Raw genomic sequence first — 18431 nt, forward strand, 5'->3', positions numbered from 1 at the left:
AATGCGTCCTCAGCATAGCTTTAAACTCAACACACCACCCAAGTAAAAAGTTACATCGTTTGAGTTTTTTTTAAAGCAAATAAATGTATATCTTTCTTAAAAAACTTGCCATTGAAACATGAGCTGATTACATTTTTAAGCCGGTTTTGGCCAAATTCTTCCGACAAAACACGTTTGCGTCAAATTATTATGGGCTCGTAGTATGGCAAGCCTCTGCATAATTTAGCTTTTGTTTAAGCCAGGGAAATGGAAATGAGCGGCTTGAAAACTAGCTGCCCAATCTTTGCTCCAGCCCCTTACATTTGACCTTTATTTTAATAATCCTGTATATCAATGCACGCTGGATATTGACAGATTTCAGATTTGTTTCCCATCCATACCACGGAAGGAATGTTGAAAGGTTACAGTCAGATCTCAGTGTGTCCTCAGAACACATGTTCGCGGTTCTGGCTGGGACTGGCAGGCTTTTTATTATGTCAAGGCCGATAAAACAAAAAGCAACTTCCATTAAAAAATGAAAATAAATGCACCTATGTACAGTGTTTTCGCTACAATATGTACTTGAACCCAAATTTTTCCATTTTCTTTTTAAAATGCACTTACCCAGGTTCCTCCTGAACCATTCGGACGCACTGATTCCAGGAGTGTCATCTAACACTGGTGTCACCAATATGAAATTAAAGGGGGTGCAAGTCGATCTCACAATCCGTTACCCTCCCTCATCTTGAGTGTTTGTTCACAGATGTTATTTCAGTTGTGACGTGACGGATGTACGATCACATGCCGTTGGACGACTGCCGAGAAGTGCTTAACCTGTATAGAATGCCTCCGACTAGGATGTATCGGGTTTGCCCTAACGCCAAATGTTTCTGTTCCTGGTGCCCACAAATTAGCGGACCTGGGCGCTATAAATAGGGCTCTGCAGTCCTTCTTTCTATAGGCTGGGACTGATACCGGTGACGGTGACTGCTGTTAGTGTAGGTTTAATTCGGTGGGATGTTAATGAAGTTTAATTAGAATATGTGGTTTATAAATTACGGATTGGTGATAAAAGTAGTCTCTAAAACTGCTAAGCAATAAATAAAGAACATTTAAAACAAGAATTGAAAATGCAATAGGTCTCGCCTTTGATTAAGTTAAAGCAATTTGCTTTGCTAATGGTATTGTATAGCAAAGCAAATAGCTTTAACTTAATCAAAGGCGAGACCTATTGCATTTTTAATGCTTGTTTGGAAGTATAGTCTTGAGCGTGTTTGTCTCTGGACTTTGTATGCTCTTCTTTGTTTTCTGACCGTCATTCTCTCTCGTAATTTTTCATTGAGCCCTGAAAGGAACGAGAGGAACATGTAGCAGTATCCTGATACCTGTCAGGTTTCCTATTATTATCCCTATTCCGAAGGTTGTACCTCTTTCCAGAGGACTCCTGTGGGGATCTACCCCGGGATTGAGGTCTCTTTTCTCTGTTGTTTTATTTTTATAAGAAGCAGATGTCTGCTTGGAAGAGTCCTTTTCAGGACTGCCTATCAGTTGTGGTTTTATAGCTTTTCACCCAAACTGTCTCTGCCCAATTCTGCATATGCAGTTTCAATTATTTTGGGCAGTTCGTGTTGTTGATCTAACGGACTGTACTCCCTCAGGCGCTGGCGGATTGCCACTGAAGCTGCTTCCCCTTTAATATTAGCTAGTATTATTACTGATACCTGGTCATAGTTATTTAGTAACTTCATCCCTAAGTTCAGAGCAGGTTCTGCTCCGTACTTGTTCTGTTTGTCTTAATACATCCTTTATCACCGCTAATGAAGGAATACTATAAGCCCTGGTATATATGGCAGCAAAGACTGTACCCCAAGTGATAAAAATCTTCTACTTGTGGGGTTATCCCCATGGGCAAGCAGATTGTTAGCATTCTGTGTTTTTCATACGGGGTAGTATTCGAGAATACTGCATCGAGCTGAGTTATTTTCTGAGCTACCCAGAATAGCATTTGTTCACGTTTCATGAGCATTTTGCCCATTACCGTGTTTAACGTTTGTGGTGTGATTTTAGTTGCGGTACCCTGAGATTGAGTTCCATTTGTTGCAACTGTTGCTGGTTGGACTGTGACAGTCCTCATGACTAATAACTGTTTCTCCGTTAGCTTTCAGCGCGGGGACACGCTGCGATGGCGTTACTGAGCGCTTTACAAGCTCTTTTATTATTATTAATTGCATCAGGTTTCTTTACATTTTAATTTAAATCTTGGTGTTGTATGAGTAAGTCTGCCTGTGGCATTGTTTCAATGTCCAAATGTGGTGTGTAGGCAGCTAATATCTGCCATGTTGCCCCCTCTCCTCCGAGTGGGCCTAATCTTACTCTACTGCTTACGTGGGGTAGGGCGCCTTTAAACCAGTATAAATGTTCCTGGTACGTGAGTGGAACCGCTGTCCTCGAACAGACCATATTCCACTGGTGCATCTCCTTCTGTATAGTAGTCAAATGTCTGTTCTTGCATCTGCTGCTTTGAATGTAACCCATGAATAAAAGACCTCTGTTTTTTTTTGATTTTGTGTGCCTCAATCACGAAAGCTACAATGCCACCCCTAGCTTGTAAACCATATTCTAATAGTATCAGGGTGATTGTATGTCTGAATTTAGGTGCAATTTTAATTGCGTTTGTATTTTCTTCTCTGCCTCAGACATGTAGATCTACTAAGTTATCTCTGCCTTCAATCATTTTTGTAACAAAGAAGTTTGTTCAAGGGAACTAAGAAGGTTTTTTGCACAATTTTAGGAACACTATCTCCTTCAAGCTTGATTAGCCAACCGCTAATAAATAGCTGTGGCGGAGTTTGTGTCCACCCACTCCAGAAGTCTCGGGTTTTTTGTGAGTAGGGTTCTCTGAGAATAGCACGACTGAACTACTCAGATTTTACTGTTAAATAAGTGCCCAACCAACTTTGGCGGCGCAATGTTGTGTAGTTCCTATTAGATAACATAAACTATTGGTTTGCTGGCAGACTGGTTTATGAGCACCCCCACCGAGAATGTTAGCCTTTCTGTTTTAGCTAGTTCACAGTGCCACTAGAATCTCCTCTTATCGGGAAGAATAGTTTCTGGCAACCTTAGAACATGACAACCCTGATCCCTCAGGATTGTGGAAACAATATACTACTTTTTGCTCAGTCACGTGTGCTCACTTATTCGGTCTGAGAGTTACATAAAAGAAACAGTTGGGCGTGTTACAATAAGAATGTATTTATTGCACAGTTCTTCTAGTGTAAAATAGATGGGCTGCAACATCTGTTAGATAGTAGCAGATATAAATGATTAGCAATACAGTGAAAAAAACGAAAGTACAGTTCTACCATCTTGAAATAAACATGAATAAATACATGAATATAAAATGCATGGCAAAAGTGCGCGTACTCCTGGGCGTGGCTTAGCGGGCGAAGATGGCGGTCGCAGCTTCGTAGAGCTCCCGCCGGCCCGGACGACATCCGATCAATTATCCTGGCCCCTGAGCCCATCCCGCAATCAGTTCACGGAGCGAGTGTGTTTGGCAGCGCTGGGAACCCTCCGGTGCCACGTGCGGCATCCTTGAGCTGTCCGGTGCGGCTGTGTTGCCGGCGGAGGCGTGCGGCCTGGTCTCTGACAACGAGACCGGGGCCTCGATTTTGGAGCACCCGTGGGGGTGAACAGTCGGGCGGGCCGACCGCGCGGCCGGCTGCCGGACCTTGGGCCGCGGAGGCTCTGAGGCGCAGTGAATAAGCGCCGGACTGCCTCGCTGATCACTGGGGTGGTGCCTGGAGCGCATCGGCCCCCCTGGAGGACACAGAGGCCTACGTGGACGCCGAGCAGCCGGGGCCTCGAGTTTCGTGCTCCCGGAGCCGGCCCTGACCTGGGCTGAGGTGAATCAGTGGGGGTGCCTGGGTGACTGTGGCCCTCGCATACAACCGAGACACACTGTGAGTAACGCTGCAGTGCTGCCCCTGCAGGCGGACTTCTGGGCCATTGTGAGAATTGGTGTGCTGGACCTGCTCGGGGCGGCCTGCGGGCAGTCTGTGACTCCCCTAAGTCCACTGCTTGGGGTGGTCGGCTGTGGAGCGGTGAAGGACGTCCAGAGAACCACGTGAGCCCGCATCACCCGAGGTGGTCCACCGGGCGGCCGGCGCAGTGAGGGCGGACCGGCGACTGGCCTGCAATTGATTCGCGACGCTGGCCCTGGCTTAGCTGAGGACCGACTCAATACCAGTAGCCGAGGTGCCTCGGACGCTTTTACCCAAAGGTGGAAGACTTGCCGCGTTGTTATGCGGTGGTCGCTCCTGGACGTGCGCGGTGCCTGTGCTTGTGCGACTCCCTCACACATTGTGGCCCTGAGACTATATGCAGCCATGACCAGGGGAGGTGGCGGTCCGCCCAAGCAAGGGCCCATCGACAAATTTACGGGGCCCAGTGGAGGGTCCGGAGCAGCTGGTGGTGGCGGGGCGAGACAACGCGGCGCTCATGGCAGCGATCACCCAATCCAGGGACATGCTGGACGCAAAGATTGGGGCAGTGGGCGCGGATGTGACTCTGTTGCGCCAAGACCTGCGAAATGCCGTGGCACGGATTGCGGAGACAGAATCGAGGATTTCGGTGGCGGAAGACGATGTTGGGGCCCTGAAACGCAAGATGGCTGCGATGGAACACATCCAAAAGAACCTCGCGACCCGGGTGGAGGATGCTGAAGGTCGCGCACGTAGAAACAACCTTCGCTTCGTTGGCTTTCCGGAGAGGTGTGAGAAGGACAATCTGGAATTGTTCCTAACCCAATGGCTGGAGAGCTGGCTCCCCTCAAGGGCCCTTTCCAATTGCTTAATAATTGAACGAGCACATCGGGCCTTAACACAGAAGCCGCCGGAAGGTGAGCGTCCCAGACCTGTAATTGCCAGACTTTTGAATTATCATGACAGGGACGTTATCCTGCGGGAAGCGAGAACCAGAGACTCCATTACATACGAAAATCGGAAGATCATGATCTTTCCCGACTATACCAGATTAGTGCAGCAGCAACCGCCGCTCCTTCGTGGATGCCAAGGCCAAGTTACGGGGTCTGAAGATTCAATATTCTCTACTGTACCCGGCCCGCCTGCGGGTTATCAGTCCCGGACTCACTTTTTCGATTCCCCTGAGGACGTCTTCAAATGGACTGACGAATCTGTGCCGATCAGGCCGCATGCTCAGCCGGGACTGAATCCTGGTGACCCTGGAGGTTCGTCGCAGGAGCGGAGGGGCCAGCCGGCCCGGAGCGGACGACAACGGAGGTCCTGGTCGCGGAAGAGATCCGCTTCCGCCAGCACGACTCAAGATAGTGGAGCTGTTACATCTGATCATTCCGAAGATAATTCTTGAGACCCTGGGGAGGGATGCACTTCTCTGCTGACGCGGTGGACTCGGACTGCCGGGGGTCCCACGGTCAGGTTTCATCTCTTGGAAGCATTGACACTGCCTACATTGCTTGTTCTTAGGGATGGTTTAGTTGTGAGTGGTATTGCGGATGGAGGTTCAGGGGCGACTTGATAGGGGCCTCCAACTACCACACGCTGTGGGTGTTGACTGGGGGAGGGGCGGGCTTTACTGTTCCTAAGGGGTGTTGGGATCCATTGGTATGGTTGGTCTTGGGCCCTCTGTTTTGGGCCCGGGGCTGCCCATGCCGCGACAGGTACTTCAGCGTTCTATGAGGTATAGGGGTGGAGGGTGTTTGGGGCAGGGGAAAGGGGAGGGAGGTGTAGGGATGAGGATGGCTGGGGGTGGGGGTCAGGCAGGGGTTGCAATTGTTGATGTTGGGGGGTTTTGGGGCGGGTGGGGGGAAATGCACGTGCTGTTTACAGATGTCCTGAGGAAGGTGCGAAGTGTGTGGGGGTGGCGTAGAGGGCCTACTTGGTGGGTCTCACTTGACTATGGCTGACATGTCTCATGGCCTCCCCGGAGAGTCCCTACGGGTAATCACCTGGAATGTCAGGGGGATGCTTGATAAGATTAAACGGGGAGCTGTCTTGCGTGGGGGGAAGAGAGAGTCTGCTGATGTGCTCTTGCTCCAAGAAACGCACATGATGAGCTCTAAAGTGCTTAGCTTACAGAGATTTGGCTATCATCAGGTCTTTCATGCTGGATTCGCTAGGGGGTCCAGAGGTGTTGCTATCTTGGTACATCGCAGGGTGGCCTACGTCCATGAGAAGCAGTGGGCGGACCCGCAAGGTCGCTATATCTTTGTCAAGGGTATGGTGGGTGCTGAACCGGTGATTTTTGGAAGTGTCTATGCCCCTCCCCCTCTGCAGTGGGCCCTGTCCGAGAAGCTGTTTACGGTGTGGGATGATATCCCGGAGTCCTTGGCTGTGGTTGGGGGCGATTGGAATGAGGTGATGGATATGTGTATAGATCGTCAGAGGCGACAGGGGGTACTTGCTGGCTCTCTCCCCACCTCCCCTACCCGGTTGCGTGCTATGGTTGAGGGATTGGGATGGGTAGATGTGTGGCGACATATGCACCCCGCAGCGCGCGACTACACGTATGTCTCTGCGGTACATGGCTCCTTCTCGAGACTGGATTATGTGTTTGTGCCTGGTGTCTGCCTGAGCAGGGTGCGAGAAGCCGTGATATTACCAAGGGGGCTGTCAGATCATTCCCCAGTATTAGTCAGGGTAGAACTCCTTAGGACGCGACAACCATTCCGGTGGAGGATGTCCTTGTGGCATCTTCAGCAGCCCAGCTATGTCCAACACCTGAGAGAGGCGATCGCCCATTACTGGCGGGAAAACCTAATAGACGATATAGACGCAGCAGTGGTTTGGGAGGCAATGAAGCCCACTATACGGGGGGTGGACATTGCGTGGTGTGCTGCGGCCCGTCGCAGACAGCGGGAGTCGGCCACTAGGGCAGCCCAGCTGGTGGAAGATTTGGAGCGGCGGAGCCGGGGAGGGGGAGACGAGGTAGCGATACGATTGCTTCTCCAGGCACAGCAGTCCTATGCATCTGTATTGATGGATCAGGCTAAGCAGGCGTGGTTGGCCACACGGAGCAGGGTATACCAGTGGGGAGATAAGTCCTGTACCATGCTCCACAGGTTATGTCAGCGCAGTCTTCAACTGATCACGCTGCCGGGTCTCACTGCTGAAGACGGAGTGGCGATTACAGACCCGGCCGAGCTGGCGGCGAGTTTTGCCAACTATTTCAGGGTAAGTATGCCCCGAAAGACTGCCTCTCCGTAGACGACGTAGCTAAATTCATAGACGACTTGCCGCCTAGGGCTGTCTCCGATGAGACCAGGAAAACACTTGACGCTCCCCTCACGGCTGATGAACTGGGGGAGGCACTGGGTCAACTTAATGTAGGGAAGGCACCTGGACCGAGCGGCTACCCCTGTGAATTTTTTAAGAAATTCCAACTCCTACTAGGATCCCATTATCGATGTGCACTGGAGACGGCACGGGCGCAGGGTAGGTTGCCTCCTGACTGGCGCCATGCTGAAATTGTGGTTTTCCAAAAGCCGGGTAGACCCCCTGACAGGCATGACTCATATCGCCCCATCTCATTGCTCAATATAGAGGCTAAAATACTAGCAAAGGCTCTAGCGAACCGTTTACTCCCATATATGACGGACCTGGTCCACCCTGATCAGGCCGGCTTTATGCCTCATAACGCGACACGGCACAACATCCGGCGTGCGCAGGCGGCGGTAGATGCCATGAGGGCCACCGGGGAACGGGCGGCTGTTACTGGCTGATATTCATAAAGCTTTTGATTCAGTTAGCTGGACGTACCTCTTTGCGCTCCTGCCTCGCCTCAACTTGGGCCCAGTGTTTCTGTCATATATCTCACTGCTGTACACGGATATCACGGCGTCAGTGCGGGTCTCCGGGGCGATCTCGGAAACGTTTTCCATCGGACGGGGGACCCATCAGGGGTGCCCATTGTCCCCATACCTATTCGCCTTGGCCATGGAGCCTCTGGCCTCTTGGGTGCGCATAGACGCACAGATCCGGGGCTTTGTATGGACTGAGACCCTTGTAGATAGAATTGCTCTATATGCGGACGACGTCCTCTTCTTCCTTACTGACTTGTGTCGCTCGGGGCCCCGAGTCTTAGAAATTATGCGAATCTTTGGGTAGGTCTCGGGCCTTTATTTAAATTTAGGCAAATCCACCCTATGGGTACTGGGGGGCGAAGTAGAGATGGACCCCTGGGCGGCAGGTTTACAGTTGGCGACCGGAGGATTGAAATATCTGGGGGTGTTCCTCTCGGAATCCGTGCACACCACATGGGAACGCAACATAGTGCCTGTGTGGGAGAGGGTTCAGGCAGATATTAAAACGTGGTCCCGGATGCCTCTAACTATTTTCGGTAGATCCGCGATTTTCAAAATGGTGGCTCTTCTGCGTCTCTTATACCAGCTGCAGAACTATCCTCACCCCATCCCTCCCCAGTGGTTTCGGCAGGTCAACTCTGCCTTAGGTCGTTTCTTGTGGGCTGGGGGAGCGGTCAGAGTGGCGCTACGGACGTGCTTCCTATCCACGTATTGTGGTGGCTTGGCCACCCCTGATCTACTGTCGTATTACCAAGCCTCCCAACTGCTAGTACTCAATGAGTGGTGGTATGGTGACAGGGGGGACCCGGCATACACCCTGGAGCGCTCACTGATGGGGGATAGTACACTCCACACGATTCTTTATTCAGCCCGGCTGCGGCGGACATTGCCATGCGTCACGAAAGTGGTCTTTGCTGTGTGGCGGCAGGCGTTGCGTCGCATGGGCTGGTGGGGTAGACTAACTGCGGAAACGCCGTTGTGGAATAACGGACGACTCCCCGAACTGTCCACGCTGCCGGGGTTCGACAGCTGAGAGGCGATTGGGATTTCGACGCTGGGACATGTAATGTCCGGGGTCACTCTTAAATCGTTCCAAGAACTCAGTACTGAGTTCCACATGCCCCAAACCCAATTCTTTCGCTATTTACAATTTCGTCACGCACTTACGCCCAGTGTTGCTAATCTGGAATCGCTCCCTGAATTTAGCCCTGTTGAGGCGAAAGTATTCATGGGAGACCTTGGAGATAATAAAGTCTCCCGCTACCAAACGATGGTCACACATTGCTCCTCCACCCTGCTTCCCCTAAGGGCGGCCTGGGAGGCTGATGTTGGTCCCCTCGACGACGATGACTGGAGGGAAGCCCTGGAATCCCCGCGGGGGACCGCAATAGCAATGCGGCTTAGATTAATCCAGTTTAAGTATCTCCATAGGGCCTATTATACCCGAGAGCGGCTTTGGAAGGCAGGACTGATTGGTTCGCCGGAATGTCTGCGGTGTGGGGCTGCAGCGGGCACGCTGCTGCATACGGTGTGGTCGTGTCCTAGACTGATTGGCTTCTGGAGGGGTGTATGGAGTCGCCTGTCTGAAGTTCTGGGATGGGACCTCCCACGCACTCATTGTTTAGGGTTGCTCCACATACTTGAGGGGTTTGGTGGGAACTTATACAAACGCCATTTATTGTTGCTGGGGCTGCTAGTTGCCAAAAGAGACCTGGCCCGAGCGTGGAAGGGAGACCGAGCCCCCCCCCCCCCTGTGTGCATGGAAGGCCGGACTGGACTACTATATGGGGCTGGAACGACCGGTGTTTGAGGCGAGAGGATGCCCCCGTAAACACTTCAAGATCTGGAAGAGGTGGGCAGACTATAGGGAGTTGCCATTGGATCCCCCTGTGGAACATGAGGAAAATGTGTAGGTGGTGGATGCCATACGGGCCTGTAAAATGTGTCATTTATTTATTTATTTATTTATTTATTTATTCAAAGTTTTATATAGCGCGAACAAGATCCTTACGGATATCAGAGCGCTTCACAGAGACAGGGGTAGGGGCAGCAGGAATGGACAGAGATAATGGGAGCAATATAATAGTCACTAACATAATAGGATAACAGTAACGTACAGAAAACATAGCAATATACAATCAGGTAAACAAGTAATACATTTGTATATAAATGAGAAAACTTTGAATGTTTCTGTTCTAACTATGACTTAATACTTTCTAGAGTGCCGTTGGCAGAAAGCATGAATTTACATTCACAAATAATAGAAATGGACACAGCAGGGTACTATTTTATGCCACATAGACCTACAGAGTTAAAGCTTATCAGAATAATTTAACTTGTTTGATGCGACCACTAGAAAAACTTTTAATGTCATTAGGAGAGAGAAACACTAACATGATACGCAGTAAAGACGAACATAGTGATGTTTTGAGAAATGTTTGGTAGAAGAAGGATGAATTTAGAAAGAAAGTGGTTTATCCAGAATTAAGATTAGACCGTCAACACAAAGAAACAAGCATTTACAATGCAATGGTTTTGCCTTTGTTAAAGTTAGAGCTATTGGCATTGCTCTTGACATTATTTTTATTTATGTTTTTTTTTAACATAAATACATGGCATTGTCATTTACAATGCCACTAGCTTTATCTCTCGCAAATGACACACACAAACACACACAAAGCCCCCCCACACAGAGCCCCCCACACACACAGCCACACAGAACCCCCCCACACACACAGCCACACAAAGCCCCCCACACACACAGCCACACAAAGCTTCCCACACACACAGCCACACAAAGCTTCCCACACACACAGCCACACAGAGCCCTCCACACACACCCACACAGCACAAGCAGGCAACAGGGGCACACGGAGGCACAAGCAGGCAACAGGGGCACACGGAGGCACAAGCAGGCAACAGGGGCACACGGAGGCACAAGCAGGCAACAGGGGCACACGGAGGCACAAGCAGGCAACAGGGACACACGGAGGCACAAGCAGGCAACAGGGACACACGGAGGCACAAGCAGGCAACAGGGGCACGAAAACGGAGGCACAAGCAGGCAACAGGGGCGCAAGCAAAATGGGGCACACAGAGGCACAAGCAGGCAACAGGGGCACACGGAGGCACAAGCAGGCAACAGGGGCACACGGAGGCACAAGCAGGCAACAGGGGCACACGGAGGCACAAGCAGGCAACAGGGGCACACGGAGGCACAAGCAGGCAACAGGGGCACACGGAGGCACAAGCAGGCAACAGGGGCACACGGAGGCACACGCAGGCAACAGGGGCACACGGAGGCACACGCAGGCAACAGAGAGGTGTTTTATGTAAAGAGTGTGTGCGAGGACTTGGCACGGGGAGTTGTTGCGGGAGCTGGTTATTAAAGAGCAGGACTGAAGATGTTCTAATGTAAATGAGGTGGGACAGACGGCCGGAGACACGGACACCGGGAAAAGGGGTGGGGGGGGGTGCGGGAAGGAACGGGAACACGGACATTATGGAGCTGGGGGGCCAGGGTCGAGTCTCGGCGTCGACAACATAATCTGTTAGGATAGTAAAGAGGCCATTGTGCAGGGGAGAGAGAATCATGAATCTTAACATTTCAAACATACCTTTATATCTATAAATCTCAGAAAGCGAGCATGCAAGCATGTATCCGACAGCTGATCACTTACAAGACAGCGTGCCTTTGGAGGCTAATAATACTTCTCAGCAGGAACCTCTAAAACGAAGACATTCGGAAATGGATCGCGGATTGGAATGTTTGCAGCACTATTTTTCGCTAGACATGCCTGCTAATAGACAGAAATAGTCATCTTTTTTTTTTTTTTTTTTAAAAGCCAAAGACACGTACACATTGGCAACCCCCCCAGGCCATGTGCAGAATACCTCTAGTAATGGTGAACCGGAGTGGCTCCAGGGTGCCCCTGTGGCACTGCACAAAACAATCCTTATTGCATGCACCCCCTCACTCATGTCCCTTCTCACGCAGGACCCTGCCTTAAATAATCCTATAACGTATGATTCTCGAATCCAGATTCATCCACATACCAGGCCTTCCTGTTAATTCACAGACCATCCACGTTCAGCGATTCCAGCGCCATTAAATACCACGGGTTACTAACTAGCCGCCCTCGGCCATTAACAAGCTCCGTTGTCATTAAAACGCACTAAGCTGAGCACTCGGCACTGGTCGCCGCCGCCGGCCCTGGAGGAGTGTCACTGGGCTCGGGGTTGCCACATTAGACATCGGGACAATAAAACCAGAATTTGTCTGCAAACAATATTTAAAACGTAGTTTCCCTTCTCCAACTCTACCAAGTTTAAGTCACCTTGGTGTCGGCGGGGAAAGGAGCAGGGGGCGGGAGGAGGCGGGATAGAAAAGAAAATAGAAAAGGTCAAATTTTTTAGATTCATATTCTTTTTCAGGCTGAAATAGGGAAGGGGCAGTTTGAAGCAAAGAGCATCTTTCCTACTGCAAAAGCGAAGATGAGCAAAATCACAGGTTTTGTTCTGCTGCTCCCCCGCCCCTCTTGCTTCCCCCGGGTGATTTCCAGGCTAGCACATTCTCCAGATGAGAGCCAATACCTACGTTTGCTGGATGACGTCGGACATAGGAGAAGGAACAAAGTGGATGAGTAAAGAGATAAGGATGGAAAGAGTGAAGTATTAGAGGGACTGTAAAGAGGGAGGCGATGAAGGAAGAAAAGGAGGGATATGAACAATTAAAAGATAGGAAAATATGAAAGCAAGGAAATACAAGGATGGGGAGGATAGAATGGTGAAAAAAGAGGGAATAAGAAGGAAGAAAGAAGGTTTACTACAACGTACAACAGCAAAATAAATAAAAGAGCAGGGCGGCAGGGGCTCGCAGAGGTGTCTCCTGGGGCAGCCGCCCAGGTCCACCATGGTGCATTTCACTTATAGGCCCACGTGCCCACTCAATGACTACTACCAGTAGCGAGCGGGCTACCTGACCCTTTCCATCCCAGAAGCAAGTGATTGTAAAAGTACTCACGATGAGATGGGCACCGCCGAGGCCAGACCAGCGACCGCCACGAGGCACAGGAGGGCGAGCATCTTCATGGCGAGGGTGAGAGAGTGGAGTCCACGGAGGCCGCGGAGCCGGGCAATATCTGCTGAGACCGGGGGCGGGGCTAAAGGGCACAAAAGCAGAGGGTGGGTCACAAGCCACTTACCCTCCCATGCCAGCTCCAGCCAGCCTGGCAGAACCTGTTTGGACAGGGGGGGGGGGGTAGACAGGGGGAGAAGGACGAGGAGAGAAAATAGGATGTGAAGGAGATGAAAGGATGTGAAGGCGGAAGGAAAGAAATGGCAAGAATAACGGAAGCAAAGAGGGGAGAGGAAAAGAATAAAGAGGAGAAACGAGAGGGGGGAGTGTAGAGGAGGGGGATGTGAAAAAGAGGACTGTGACGACCCCATACAAAGGGCGGACATAGGCGGTGGGCTGCGAGCACTTCTCCGGTCTCCCTCTTCAGCATGGGAGACCGGCAACGTCCTCCGCTTCTCCCGGGGCTCCCTCCAGGCAGGCCACGGGAGCCCCGCGTGGGCCGCCATACTTCTTCTGCTGCCGTCTTCCTTCTTCCGGCACTTCCGGCCGGCCGCGCTAGGATTGGCCGGCCGGCTAGTCACTTCCGGGTCGCCGCGGGCAGCGCGGCGGCCCGTCTCTAGCTCAGGCAGGGGGGGCGGCGAAGTTTCCCGCAGCTCACGGGAGCCTGGCAGAGCGCCCGCCATGGTAGTGCTGGTGGCCGAGGCTGCTGCAGGGCCCCGCTGCGGCGGGACGGTCGGAGGCGGGCGGAGGCGGAGTTCTATTTATGAAGGGAAAACATCCGTTGTGTGTAGGCTGACGAAACGAAGCTGCGGCCAATCGCAGCACGGCTCCAGCGATGACGCGGCGGCTCGAGAACCACTCCTAGCGCGGCGGCACTGAGGGGGCTCGACCGCCTCAGCCAATGGGAGCGCAGCTCCTTCGTTCTTGCTCTCCGCGGCCCCGGCGAGGTCCTCCTGTTATTCTCGGCCCCGGGCAGCGGCGGCAATCAGGGAGGCAGCGTTTGCACCGTAGTAGGAGGCGGCAGAGCGCTCGGGGTGCCACTAGTGCCTTACCAGATTCGGGGGCGTTCCCGAGAATCGGCTTTCGGCTGACGTAGCATGACGTCGGCAAAAGCCAAAGAATCTCGGGAACGCCCCCGAATCTGGTCCGGCATTGACGGACAGGCCCCTCGTCCAATGGCTAGGCTCCATTTATGGAGCCAGCCAATGAATGACGAGGGCCGACCCAAAGCCACACTACAGATCTCATCAGGATTTCGCCTGCGCGAAAAAGATGCGCAGAGCGCATCTTTTCGCCAGGCAAAACCTAAAAAGTTTGCATTTATAGAAGAAGTACACTAAAACGAACCAGACATGTGGGAATTAGTTGTGAACATACCTTTGAATTAATGGGAGGAACATGGCAAATGTTACAGGGAGAGGGATTTCCAATTCCGGGAGTTTATTTTGTCTGTGGATAGAAGGCTTATTTCCTGTTACTGGCTGATTGGGTGGGTTTTTGTTATATGAGGGGGCTATTTCCTAAAATGTACCATGTGACTAGTACAGACGCATTAACAATAACACCAGCAGACAGACATACCCGTAGCATAGAGAAGGGAGATTTATGTAGAGCGGGAGGGTCGCGTGTCACTCTCCCCCTTCCAGATGCAGCCGGGCCCTGGAGAATAGGGTCCCAGGTTCTAAAAACAGACTAACAGACTAGCGAGAGGGGCCAAGTGCCCCTCTCACCTTTCTTATATGCACTGGGTCCCAGGGGATGGGGTCCCCATGGCCAAAATCAACCCAGGAAAGGGGGCCATGTGCCCATCATCATGCCTGTCGCACTACGAACGAGCACCGACGGTTTTCTGTATGCACGTGCATAGGGCTAGGGAGGGATAAGGGGCGGGTAGTTGGGCAGTTGGGCAATGGGAGTTGGTGGGGGTAGGGGTGGGGGGGTGTTAATTTTCTTGGCTCTACTCCAATTCTTGATTGGTCGTAGCTATTATAATGTAAACTGTACCATGATACTAGGAGGTGATCTCCTGATTGTGGGGAACCACTTCTCTCATTCTGCTCAAATCAATCAATAACATTTTGTTGTGAAAAAAAAGTCTGCGTACTCCTAAGATGCCTATCTAGATGTACCTAAGTGTACCTAGCATGTGATAGGTGTGAAGCAAAGAATCCCTCTAGGATTTAGTCTAACCCTATTACCTGAAGTGAGTGTCGGGCCCCCGTCCTGGTCTTGAGTTGGACACCCTGCAAGGGATGTGTTAAACCACTGGTAGCTGGAGCGTCTGCATGCAGGAGCCTCCGCGTCTCTGGTCAGTTTGTCGGCCTGGATGTCTCGGTTCCCTCTACCAACCCTAGCAAGATGTGCTGTATGTTTACAAAAAGTATCTAGGGTGTCTTTGTCCCTTGTTTCATGTATTTGCCATTGTTGGATTTGAGGTTGAGGTATGGGATGAATCTTGTACGTAGATATGGTGGGGTAGGTGTTGTAGTCCCTGCCTTGTTTCCAAGAACCCTCATGAATATTCATTCATACTTGATTAAGTTATAGGACACTATTGTTCAGGGAAAACTCCTTCTGCACCCAGGACTAGAACTAGGTCATGGTTCAATCCTACAGGCTTGTTACTGTGTAGTATAAGGGAGGTAATGTAGGTGAAGGTGTATATTACCCGGGCCTATATTTGTGTACTTATATGAAAAATAACAATAGTCTCCAATGGCACCCCTACCTCTCCCTGGACACGAGCAGGCCGCCCCCCAGCCACCAAACTTCTCGAAGGCCACAACAGAGCCTCCCAGAGTGATAAAGAAGACCACGGGCAGAGGGCGGTTTTGTAGATTGGCCCTACCCTCAGGATGGTGCAGGTAGGTCTGGATCCAGTTTATATAGAAGTCAACATTTTGTTGGGCCCAACAATGCAGAGTCTCTCTCGGGGAGCCGGGGCAATTGGAGTGAGTCTGCAGATGTGGGCCCATCAGTGTCCTGACCGCACAGGGGATACCACTCAAACGTCTTCCCCTCAGGGCCTGCGGGCCCAAGAAAACAACTCGGCCTGTAGAATCTTAAACCGCGGGGGTTGTCTGGAACCAGGCCGATAGCAGCCCAATGTCTATCTCATACTGGTGGGTTCCTCTCGGTCCGAAGGAGCCAGCCCCGGCTCTCCCCTCGGCTGACAAGTGCCACTGCTTCATCTCCCACATGCCAGAATCAGGCGTATCAGCCCCCCAGGGCAGGCCAGGAGGAGACCATCGGCCACCGATCAGTATGCGGTGGCTGCAAGCTTCAGTCAGGCACTTCTTCCAGCCCCACTCTTATAGGAGGCTGCACGTCACGGCATGCTATATCCACAGATGCTGCCACACAACTCGGCGTTGCTATATGGGGCCTGGGTTCGATCAATTTCGATCCTTGTTTTTCCAGAGGATGTTACTGGAGGTAGATGTGCCTATGGAATCGGTATAGATGACTGATATTAATTACTGCTGGCAGAGCCTCTTGATAGAGTGGCCATCTTGCTGCCCAACCAGGCTCTGCTTCCGTGGTAGCCATCTTAAAGTGCCGTTTTATGTGTATTGTTGGGTATGTCGTTTTCCAACTTTAAGTTTTCAGTTTTTGTGTGCTGGTTTCCATAAATTTTTTAAACATTCTTACTGCAAACCTAATTGATTGGCATTTTTTGTTTACCACCGCCTACAATTAATAAATTTAAAAATAAATGTGGTGAGGCTGTACTTATTCCGGTTCCTCTGTTTTAATATAGTTTGGTTAAAAATACAGAATTCTGCTGTGCTGCCATGGTGTTTTCAGAATTGATAATAGTGTGAAGCATCAATAAATCTTGATGCATTCTTTTATGATATGCATATTATATTGGTATGCTCTCATGTGCTAAATAATATAAAGGATGCACTGAAATTGTTTGTGCCATGGTGCACCTTTGACGAGGTGCGCCAGTCACAAACTGGAACAGTGTGCCCTATTACAGTTACTGCAGAGTGAATTGCATCTCCCGCATGCAGGTGGTGGCAGTGGGTAAGGGGTATGCATGACACCCTCTCTATCAGCTCTAGGGGGTGCACTGACATTGTGGTTGCTCAGTGGTGTCAACATATTTCTTTAACAAATAAGGCTTTTCCTACCGCCCTCATGAGTAGGCTTAGTGACAGAACTCTGAGGCCACTGTTACTTCTATTACTGTTTCTTTGCTGGAGAGCTTGTACTTAATCAGCCATTAGACAATAACGAAATAGCTGAAAAGCAAACTGCTTCACTTGAATTGATGAGGTTAAAAAATATACCATAACCCATAGAAAAGCTTTCCGATTGCATGTTAACCCAGGCTGTTTTCATTTCAGATGGGTCACCCAGGCATTCCTCATTTCCAACGCATGGGAATGCCACACATGGGTCAGAGAATGCCAAATATGCCTCCAGTGTCACATGGGATGATGCCTCAGATGATGCAGCATATGGGAGGGCCCATGGGAGGACCATCAATGGGACAGGTGAGCCTTTTGTGACCGTTTATATAAATTCTTGTTTATATAGTCTACTTACCATGTGTTATAGTAAAGCTTACAAAGAATGTATGCTAAGGTTGCTTTTCACCAAATGATTTCTCTTTTAATGATTTTAATGGGATTTCCAGTATTAGAACATTTTTACTTAGTGTTTTGAATTGTATCCAGTATTGGGGTATCTTTCATAGATTCCCATTCTTAGAATCATCCTCGCCGATGAGGTGGGAGTCTCGCGGTATAATAAAACATATACATAATAGTCATAAAAACATTATACAATAGGCTACTATGGACAGCAAAGTCACTACATTAGCCTATCTTAGTCCTTTTGCAAAAAGAACCCAATTTGGAACCCAGCCAATCAGGCTGCAGCACCCGCTTAGAACCTTCCACAGAGATGCAAACCCTCAGATTTTCAACCGCTCGTCGTGTGACGGGGAGTCTTCCTGAGCTCTGCTCAGTTTTTCTTCACCTTTGGTTGAACTTTGTGAATAGCTATGTCTGATTCTGCTAAGAAAAGCTTATTTTTGCCTTGTTCTTCATGTGGGAAGAAGAGACTACATTTTGAAGATCCCCACAAGGAATGTATTTACTGTCTTTATCCAGCACACAAGGTTAAAGACTGCAGGATTTGTAGAACCTTCCCTGCCAAGAGTTTGAAAGATAGTGAAGGAAGATTGCTTATTTGCCTGGAGAAGTTGACGGCTACATCTGATGTAGTTACAGGAGATAATGGCAGTTAGTCTTCAGGTGTCCACCCCTCTAACCAAGAAGAGGGATAGATCTGATGATCCTCCTGAGAGACCGAGTAAGACCTTGAAAAAACCTCACTCTGAGACTAGTCACTCGTCCTCTAGAAAAGAAAAGCTTTATTCTCTTCTGAGGTGAAATCTTGTGAGAAAGGGAAGATTTCTGTGAAAACTGCCTCAAAACAGCAAAAAACTCATTCTGAAGGTGTCTGTCGTCGACTGTGCTTTTTTCGACGTCAACAGGATCCAATCTCCTCAGCTGG

At 50.3% G+C, this 18431-nt stretch overlaps 1 protein-coding gene across 4 annotated transcripts in view; it reads left to right on the forward strand.

Annotated features, from left to right (window-relative positions):
- PRPF40A (pre-mRNA processing factor 40A) overlaps positions 1–18431 on the forward strand; it is an 879874-nt gene that overhangs the window by 57291 nt on the left and 804152 nt on the right. For all 4 annotated transcript variants that reach the window (XM_078681728.1, XM_078681731.1, XM_078681729.1 and 1 more), the window contains exon 3: positions 17255–17404. In XM_078681728.1, coding sequence (XP_078537854.1) covers positions 17255–17404 — 150 coding nt within the window. The remainder of the gene's footprint in view (positions 1–17254; positions 17405–18431) is intronic.

This window comes from Lissotriton helveticus, chromosome 3_1 (assembly GCF_964261635.1).
Source record: "Lissotriton helveticus chromosome 3_1, aLisHel1.1, whole genome shotgun sequence".
Lineage (NCBI taxonomy): Eukaryota > Metazoa > Chordata > Amphibia > Caudata > Salamandridae > Lissotriton > Lissotriton helveticus.